General features: G+C 44.9%; 1 protein-coding gene across 1 annotated transcript in view; it reads right to left on the bottom strand.

The window, feature by feature from the left end:
- Positions 1–546: 546 nt before the first annotated feature.
- The window catches only part of Kif16b (kinesin family member 16B), a 296601-nt gene continuing 287271 nt past the window's right edge, over positions 547–9876 (bottom strand). The window contains exon 27 of the mRNA XM_057780936.1: positions 547–661. Coding sequence (XP_057636919.1) covers positions 650–661 — 12 coding nt within the window. The 3' untranslated portion in view covers positions 547–649. The remainder of the gene's footprint in view (positions 662–9876) is intronic.

The raw sequence follows: 9876 nt of genomic DNA, 5'->3' as shown, positions 1-9876 counted from the left end.
CCCAGATCTCAGCAAACTCAGAGAGATTTCTTCCCCTCTACATGGAGGTAAGCAAGCCCCATTGCCATACTTTCTTGTCACTTTTCACGGTGACAAGGTCAGGACTTGACTCAATAATGTCTTCATTGTTTGTACAACCTTTGCCTCTAATAATCCTCAGCTCAATTCTTGTTATTCAAAACCTAGGCAGTGAAAATGTTTAGGAATCTTATGGGCAACTGGGCTGTAGGAGGAGGAGTGAAAGACAGGCGCTTTAAGCAAAGGTCTCCGCCACTACACACCAGTGTGCCCTGAACAATTTCCCCCATAACCTGCTAAGCCTCTGTTTCCTCAACTGTAAAGGAAAGGGGTGGAAGGGTTTCTCACTATAGCCCCTTCAAGTTTGGAAAGTTCCTGATGATCCCCGCCCCTAGCTATTTTAGATCCCAAACCATACACCTGTTTAGGTGGGTAGCAAGGCATTCAGATTACATTTTACATACTCTTGATTTGGTAGTTTAATTTTACTATGTGTAAAATATGCAGACAGAATGTGTGCAAACTCACCACCTTCAGACGCCTTCTGTTTGAATTCAGACACGTGACAAAGAGTATCTTCACCCAGAGAGTGACCACGCCAGATCACTTCTGCCTTCCAGCTCTGTCTCCTTCAACCCAGAAGCTGGGGAAGTAAAAGACACACACAGTGACTATACTTCAATTCAAGGTAAGCCTGGATAACCTGGGGCCCCCAGGCAAAAGAAAACCTACTGAAGATAGTGACCATCTCTCAAAGTTTTATGAAATAAAAGGAGCAGGAGGATGAGAACAGAAAAAAAGCAAGAAAGAAGGACACAAGAAGAAGAAAAAAGAAACAAATTGAGTCCATGAACTGCTTGATTGGTACCAGGTCCATGAACCATGTTGTTGCCTGAGGGTCCTGGCTCTGTGAACCAGGCTTCATTCACATTGGGAAGGCTAGGAAAATCACTCTCGGGGTGGGTGTGGCCTTATATTACTCCAGGAAAGTCAGGTAACAGACTTCCATCTAATGAGAGAAAATCGAGGCAGCAGTACGGTAGGACATTGGGCAAACGACAGACGGCTTCCCCGTACCCAAAGTCTCCCCTGGTCCAGGTAGACTCAAAGACATCTGCTGGCCAGATAAGCCTTGCACTGCCAGGTTTTGCCCTCTTGTAAATGGAGGCTGGTAGGCAGGGGAACTTGCAGTTCGCGGTGTGTGCTGGCCACACGGTGCTGCGTTTTTCATGAGCAGAGGCCATGATCAGTGTTGTCAAGGCTTATTTTATTCTTGTCCCTGTTCCTAGAAGCCCAGCGGAGTCAGCATTTCTAAATCCCGGAAGCACTCTGTCATGAAGCGGCCCAGGCTCTCTGTAACTGATGGGAGGATGCAAACACAATGGGTATTTTTTCAGGACCTTTTACCACTGGATCAAGCACGGTTAGGAGGAGAAATGCAGAAAGCTTTCAGGGCTTCTTGCCCAGCTCACTTGTTTTGATGCAGGAGGAAATTCTCCTGAGAATGCCATCACTTAAAACTGTGCCTGTCTCCGTCCCGTAGCTAGCAAAGTTCCATCCTCATGGGAAGAGCGGATGCCAACAACCCTAGCTCAGCATCATCAGTCAACTAGGACTCCTCCGGGGTTCACACCCTCATCGCCCAAGAGCACTGAGCCTTACAATACGTCCTCTTCTGGTTTAATTTCCTGAAATTTTGAAAGCCCAAAGATGAATGCAGTCGAGTGATTTATATTTACAAGAAAAGTGTTCAGTTAAAAAGCTACATTCAGATAATGGAAGTGTTAAAAAAAAAAACCACAACAATAAACAAAAGTCAGCATAATCTTATACAGAACCATGATTGTACCTTAAAATCCTCAGCACCCCATAGTCTTCCTACAGGCCATCTCTCCAGGCTTGGTCATGGTAGTCTATCCACCTAGAGCAGTGGCTTCAACCTTCCTAATGCTGTGACCCTTTAATACAGTTCCTCATGTTATGCTGACCCCCGAACACCATAAAATGACTTTGTTCCAATTCATAACTCTAATTTTGCTATGTTGTGAATTGGAATATTAACATTTGATATGCATGGTGTCTGATATGTGACTCCCAAAGGGGTCACGACCCACGGACTGAGAACTGCTGACTTGAATCACGTTCAAGTTCTTTGTTCGGAATATATACAACAGGGCTTCTGTTTATTATATGCACTTACAATCATCAGGGTAGAGAAAAGGGCTCTGGATGTCTTTTTAAAGCTGGTGTTCTTTGTCCCAACTGCACAGCTAAAGCTCAAAGAATATAAGACTAGAAGAAAAAGCCAATTGACCTCATATGGAGAATAAATCAGAGTGGCCCTTAATTCAACAGAGCCCAACCACGACAAGCAATTCCTGACTAAATAAGAACAACTTGTCTGCTGTTCTAAAGGTTACAGAAGCCCAGGAGAATATAGAATTTTACAGCCCTAGATCCTTCTTTTGTGCTTTGATCATTAAATGATGTGGGCAGGAGGCATCATTTCTACGAGACAACGGAGTTCACACACATATACCTTGTCTTCACCTCCTCCTGATCACAGGCATGGAATTACCATGGTGAGAGCATCCAGTTTCCTGGGCTTCAAGGATACACTGAACTATTCTGCTATACTAGCTGTATTTTATGTAATTCCCCCAACTGGTTCTTTCCTCCTTCCTAACACAAGCAGAAACTATTTGCAATTAAGCAATTCATTAAAACTTAAGTACCATCATTGAATACCTACTGTGCACCAAGCCTTGAAGCGGGTCCTTTGTATGCATAATTTCATTAAAAAGTCAAAGAGATTCGATAATTTAGGGATAATTAGAATGAGAGGGGTTAAGTAATGTGTCTGACGCTTCAGATAGAATTTGTATGCCAGGATTTCTGGGTCTTTCTGAATCTAAAGCACCCAGAAAGCACTGGCCATATTGGTGCTTTGTCTTTGTCTTCTTCCAAATGCAGGCAATGGACCTACATCTGGCTCCTGAACTTTATTACCCAGTCCCACCTCAGCCTGACAGCTGTGTTTCAGGCAGGTAACACTGTCGGATCATGAGAATGATTTGCCCAGAGGAAACGGACATAGAGCAATTTCTCTTCCCTGTCAGAGTTCTTATGTGTCTGTCCTATGTCATGGAAGATACTTTGAGCAGAGGATGCCCTCCATAAGGAATGTGTCCTTTGGAATAATCAAATCTTCAAATCCATCTCCATTGGATTCTAATGTCAGTGAACACTGACTGGAATGCACCTACTTAGACCTCCCCACAAATCAACGGTACTCTTCCGAGTGCCGCTGGTCAATGGTTGTAATTTCAGCCAGTTCTTATCTCTGCGAGCAAGAAACTCCTGAACAAACATGGCAGGGAGCATGAGCTTGCTTTCAAGTTTCTCTGTTTGGTCCCTCCTTTGTCTGAAAAGGGCTGTGTTGCTGACAGGAAGTGTGTGGGGGATACAAAGCACTCCCAGTAAGAACTGGAAACTAGGATGGAAGGGATGTAGGGATGTAGGAAGCCGAGCCAGTGTGCGATTTCAACTCACAGTCTCCCAGAGTGCGGCTGCAGCCCAGCCCAGCTTCAGGGACTGTGGACTCTTTGTGCAATGTCTGTCTCACCCAGAAGCTGCCCTTTTGTGTTTGCATCTGACAGATCTTGGTCAAGGGTTATGGTAAAGGAGGGAAGACGTGAACTCTGAGCTACTTCTGGTTCTGTGAAGCAAGCCCTGCTGGGTAGCCCAAGGGTCAGCCAGTGGCATACAGCCACAGGTACTAGTCATTGGAAGTGGGAGCTCATGCCAAGCCTCAGGGTATTTGAAAATGGGAGAATGGGTGCCTAAAGGGATTGGGTTGCTGTTGTCATTCATGCAAATCTACAACGCCTGCCACAAGGTCTAGTACTTGATCAATCATACCAGGTGGACATCCTGCTGACTCTCCTTGGTGAGGCCCACAGGCACAACTTGCCAGCCAGGTTGGTCCCTGGAAGGTGATTTCACTCTATTTGCTTTTTCTACCTGTTAGAGTGGTTATTGCTTATGATAGGCAGACAACAATACCCTTTTGGGTACTGTAACCCATATGGTTTGAAGCCCCTCAGAGAAACAACAAAACACTTTTTTGGAGACATCTCCTCTATCAGGGTCAGAAGTATGATGCTTCTTGGGTTTACTGGTATTGGCCTCTAATCTTGGTTCCTTGGGAAACTGAGGCAGGAGGAATGTAAAGTCAAGTCTTGCTCTGAGTTACAGAGTAGGTTCACACCAGCCTGGGGAACTAAGCAATCCCTTGTCTCAAAAACAACAATTAAACGATAGAGCTGGGCACTTGGGAGAGCACTTGCCTAGTAGGTGTGAGGCCCTGGTTCAAACTACCATTTACATAAAATAAAGAAGTAAATGAACAAACAAATAATAAAAATGAAATTAATAAAAATGAAAAGAGAGTCTGCATTTGCTATGGGGTGCTCCATAAGAAGGTTAATAGCAGAGAACTCAGGCCTCAGAGCTGCCCGCTCACTCAGTGATAACATTGGGCCTCAAGAGGACTCAGCAGCCCCTAAAAGTCGTCCCTTGCTAAATAGATGTTTGACCTTTTCAAGTTTTGCTTATTCATGCTCCTTCCCCAAGGCCAGGTGATTCCTTGGAATGACCCACCCTGGGGCCATGACGGTTTATTCTCTTTATATCTGGAATCCTATTCCATAGCATTCAGGCAGTAGTTTCCTCCTCGGGGAGCCAAAGACCCCCACAGGCGCAATGGGACCTGGGTCTAGTTTAATTAACCTTTCTTCACTGCCAGAATCTTCCCTTTGCTAGCACCATGGGGCAGACTCATCTATGATGAAGCCACCCTCTGTGGCTAGTCTTTTATGTTCTCACAGTGCTTTGCTCCACAGCCCCCTTCTATATCCATCTGCTCACAAGAGCTGAATCTTCTCCCTGTGCCCAGCAGCCCTTTTGGCCACACGACTGCAGGGCTGCATTGTCTGGGCTGCTGTCATCCCCGAATTAATCTGAAAGAGGTCTCTTTGACAACAGTGGCAGCAAATATCCGATTCAATTTGCTTTCACCCGAGATTTCCCAGGAGTCATGCCGAATGAGATAATCAATGATGATTATGAGACTTGGCCTGCCTCACCGAGCCAGCGTGTTAAAAGGAGGGAGAATTTCTGCTCCGGTGCTCGCTTGAGTCGGGTGCTAATTCAGGCGGATCCATTACCTTTCTCGGCGGCTCTAAACCATATGCGCCGCGATAACCACGCTGGGTAGGGAAGGCGATCAGTCCTCCCACCTAAGCAAAGAGAATGAATTCTCTTTGCTTCTCTTCACATTCCACAACAACAACAAAGATGTTCTGAGCATCTGGCGCAGAAGTGAGTAGGCTGCTCGAACCAATGATGCCGAAGAGATTTAATTTAGCTGGGCTAAACTTTCCTTGTCTCAGCTGGAGAGACTAGTCGATGGCTTAGCCACTAATCCAATCAAAAGAAGGCATTAAATTACTTGTTGATGCCATCTTAACCCTGAGGAGGCTGTTTTCAGCTTGGCCGATCATTCTGAAAGACCTTGGCATCCAGCGAGAGAAAGCAGAGCAAATGGCTGAGGAGTCAAAAACATCTTCCAGATGCCCCACGCCCCTCTCTTTCTTGCTTCTTCTGGTTTTATTCAGAACAGCTGTCCAGGGGTGCCCCTTGACTACGTTCATTTGTACAGAGGAAGTGGCTGAAAAGGCAGATGGGATGGCATACCAGTCACCTAGTTCTGTGTAACAAATGACCCGCCTCCCCCAGATTGAGCAGCTGGAGAGAGCAAGCGTATGTAATCTCAGGAGTCCTGAGGGCCAGGAACCCAGAAGTATCTTAGCCACGGGGTGTTTGCTAGCTCTTTCACAAGGCGTGATCAGACCATCAGGCAAGGCTTCCACCATCCATCTCTAGTAATTAGTTACTGGTACTTTACCTGAAAAACAGGACTCCTTGATGGGCCCTACAAGCTAACTAAGGGCAAGATAGAAGCCCAGCATCTCTGCTTTCGGTTTGTATTTGTCTGCTTTTGTGCTTTTTTTCTTTTCCTTTTCTTTCAGTTTTTCTTTTAGATGGCTCTCACTCGATAACCCTGGCAGGCTGTGAACTTGAAGTGATCCCTCTTCCTCAAGTTCTAGGATCACAGACACGCCTCATTAAGCAGGCCCATATCTGTCTCTTTTATTTTGGGACAGACTCCTGCTTAACTCCGCACGAGGACATGTTAATCATTCAATAAGTGTCTGTCTAAAGGCTGGTGATACCTGACCTATCTCATCCCCCCCTTCAAGGCTCAGTGCACAAAGATAAGACGAGCTGAGGCATTTTACTATCGCCCTTATGTTATCCTGTCCCTGACCTCGAAAAAGGTGCCCAAAAATCTCCTGTGAGTCTTCTCAACACTTAGACACCTTGGATTCCAGGAACGACAGAGCGACACAGACATAACCCGTGATGAGATCACCTCCAAGCAGGAGTACTTCTCTGGGGAACCCTTTTCACAGGCACCTTCTAGAAACAAAGCTACAATAGGATCAACCACAGACAAACCAGACCAAGACATATGCATCTCCCACCAGCAGTCCTCTGACTCAGAGCTCATGGTGGGATCCCAAAATCGGTTGAAATGTTTAAATTCCATCTTCTCAAAATGGCCATTTTGGTTAGACTCTTTTTCTTGACTTTTCATCATTGCTGAAGCTTTACTTTGTTGTAAGACCTTAGTTGATGTGCACTTTCCCAGAAAGCTGCCTCGGAGCTCTGCTATTAGGACTGGAAGGTGAAATGTCCTCAAAGGCTCGTGGGTTGAACACTTGTTCATAGCTGATAGTACTGTCTAGGGAGGCTTTGACAACTTTAAAAGGTGGGCCTTCACTGTAGAAAGAATGGCCATTGGGGAGGGTCTTTGGGGGCTTCTTGTCCCTAACTCCTGCTTATGTCCTGCTCACTGGTTCCTGACTACTATGAAGTGAACATCTCTGAACTATCACAAGCTTTCCCAGCCATGATATTTGGCCCATGTTTAGGGGCTAAATGATCATGGACTAAGTCCTCTGAAACCATGAACCACAGTATTTCTTCCTTGCCCTAGTTTGATTCTATTTCTATGATAAATAGCAAGATCACAAGCAGCTTGAGAAGGAAAGGGTTTACTACCCATCATACTCCATAATTGAGGGAGACCAAGGCAGGGACTCAGGGCAGGAAGCTGGAGGTAGGAAATGAGGTAGAGACCATGAAGGAATTCTGTTTATTGGTTTGCTCCATGGCTTACTCGGTCTTCTTTCATATACCAGGACCGCCCAACTTCATGGGTGTGACCCTCTTACATCAATCATTAATCAAGAAAATACCCCACAGACTTTCCCACAGAACAACGTGATACAGGCCATTTTTCAACTGAAATTTCTTCTTTGTAGATATGCCTACATTTGTATTGAACTGACAAAAACTAACCAGTGCATTTCTTTAAGCTGTGTAAGTCAAGCATTTTGTTGCAACAATGAGAAAGCTAGCTAATGCCATTGGATTTTTCCACACTAAGAAACTCAGGAGAACACGTAAGACAGTAGTACTCAGGAGGGAAGTCACAGCTTTTAACAGTCTAGTGTCTAAAGGGACACCACGTCACTTCTGCTGATTCTGCCAGTTAGAAGCAAGTCAACAAGTCCTATTCATATTTGAGGGAAGAAGATGGCACAGAATGTGAACATCAGGAGGCAGTGCCATTAGAGATAGTCTCAGAGATTCCACAGTGGATGAGAGACCTGCCCTGCAGGAGAAAAATAATCTGAGCAAGGAAAAGGACCCCTCCTTTGCTATCCTTGCAAATGCAGGGTCTGTGCATGCCTGAAGCAGGTTCCATCTAGGGGTTTATTTCTGTTATGGCTCCAGAGAATAAAAACTGTGTGTTTTCATGTACACATAATTGTTTTCAATGCTTAAGGCCAAATTCGGAGTTGGAAACTGGGATTTCCTTTGTCCTTCCTACTGATTAAGGATGGGTATGTGATGTGGGATTCCTCTCTGTATGTTGTAGATATGTTTTATTACCATTAGTTAATAAAGAAGCTGCTTTGGCCTATGGGAGGGCAGAATAGAGCTAGGCAGGAAAACTGAACTGAATTCAGGGAGAAAGAAGGTGGAGTCATGGAGATGCCATGTAGCTGCTGAAGGAGAAAGATGCTGGAAACTTACCAATAGGGCACAGCCTTGTGGTGATATATAGATCAATAGAAATGGATTAATTTAAAATGTAAGAACTAGCTAGAAGTAAGCCTTAGTCATCAGCCAAATAGTGTTGCCATTCATATAATTTTGTGTGATTATTCAGGTCTGGGCAGCCAGGAAATGAACATGCAGTCTCTGGTTACAGGTATGTTGGCCTCAGTGCTTACTGGCCACACAATCTGGACCAGCATCAACAGCATGTGTGGAGACTCCCAGTAGTGATTCTGAAAAAGATGAGAGATAAAGGAGAGGAAATGGAGGTCTGGGCAGTGCCTCTACAGTGGGGCTTGGCTCAGGCAATGTTATCCTCAGAAAAGCATGCTGGGAAGACTCCTGCTATAGAGACATTGGCATACAAGATGATGGGGAGAAGTCACAGCCATTCTAGATGGGCCTAGCTTCAAGGGAACCTGTAAGCCGCGTGAATGATCCCAGGCAAAACCAGCAAAAGCAGCCTGAGTGGCTCCTGGAAAATAGTAAATCACTGCTGTGCTTTGGATATAGATTCTCCAATATACCTTGGTCCCCAAGGTGACAATATCAACAGGTAATCGAAGCTGTAAGAGGTGGCAGCTAGTGGAATCTTTAAACTATAGTCTATTCAGAGAGCTAGAAATCTGAGAAGACAGAGGAGGCTTGTGCCTGGTAGGGAATGTGGGATCCTGGTTTCCTCACTTCCTCTTTGCTTCCTGGAAGGTAAAGTGGGTAGTTTGCTCTGCCATGTACCATTGGCACAGTGTGCTGACTCTCCAGAGACTCAAAGAAGTGGAGCTATTCAATCCTGAACTTCCAAATCTATGAGTGAAAACAGAGCTTCTTCTTTCTATGATAATTGCCTCAGGAATTTCATCAGAGTGAGGGAAGGCTGACTAGTATAATCATCATTTAATCCATTCAGTGTGGAGTGGTTTGCTTATACTGTCCCTGTATGCTCACGTAGAAGGCTGTACCCCATAGTGGTTACTGATGGAAGAAAAGAAATACTTTAAAGACACGCCATTGGCTTTGTGGCTGGGCAATGTCCAGCTACTGAATAGACATGAAACAAGCTATCACTAGCAGGTATAAAGGGGCGGCCCAAAAGATGAGTGAAGGAAAATGACAAAACTGTTGTGAAATTCGAAAGACCAAAAGAATACAAAATCTTGTGGATCCAGTTGAAGAGGTGACAGGTGACTGAGCCAAATGCTGACGACTGTAACTGGCATTTCTAGGTGAGTATGCTAAGGGATGAAATGAGAGGGTGATGATCTATAGACGAAACTGGTTTTCAAGCAGAACTCAAGAACACACAGAGAGCCCAGGGCACGCTGAGTTGGCAAACAGATTTCTAGTATCTCTAGTCTTTCCCATAGGTACAACTCATCGAGAAGAAGACATCATGAGTTACACTGAAACCAAGAGTCAAGAATAAGACAGAATCTAATGGACCTTCTCAACTACACCAAAGGGCAGGAAGACTCTTAAGGGCCTTATCCCAGAGCATGCTCAAACTCAAAATAAACACGAACTTGAAAATACAGTTTCTGGCATGACTTCTGTTTAATAGAATACTATATGCTGCACATAAATCACGGGGTATCTCTTAAGGCGTCG

The sequence above is a fragment of the Chionomys nivalis genome, chromosome 9 (genome assembly GCF_950005125.1).
Source record: "Chionomys nivalis chromosome 9, mChiNiv1.1, whole genome shotgun sequence".
Taxonomy (NCBI): domain Eukaryota; kingdom Metazoa; phylum Chordata; class Mammalia; order Rodentia; family Cricetidae; genus Chionomys; species Chionomys nivalis.
Note: the sequence above shows the minus strand (reverse complement) of the source record. Positions and strands in the feature narration are given on the sequence as shown.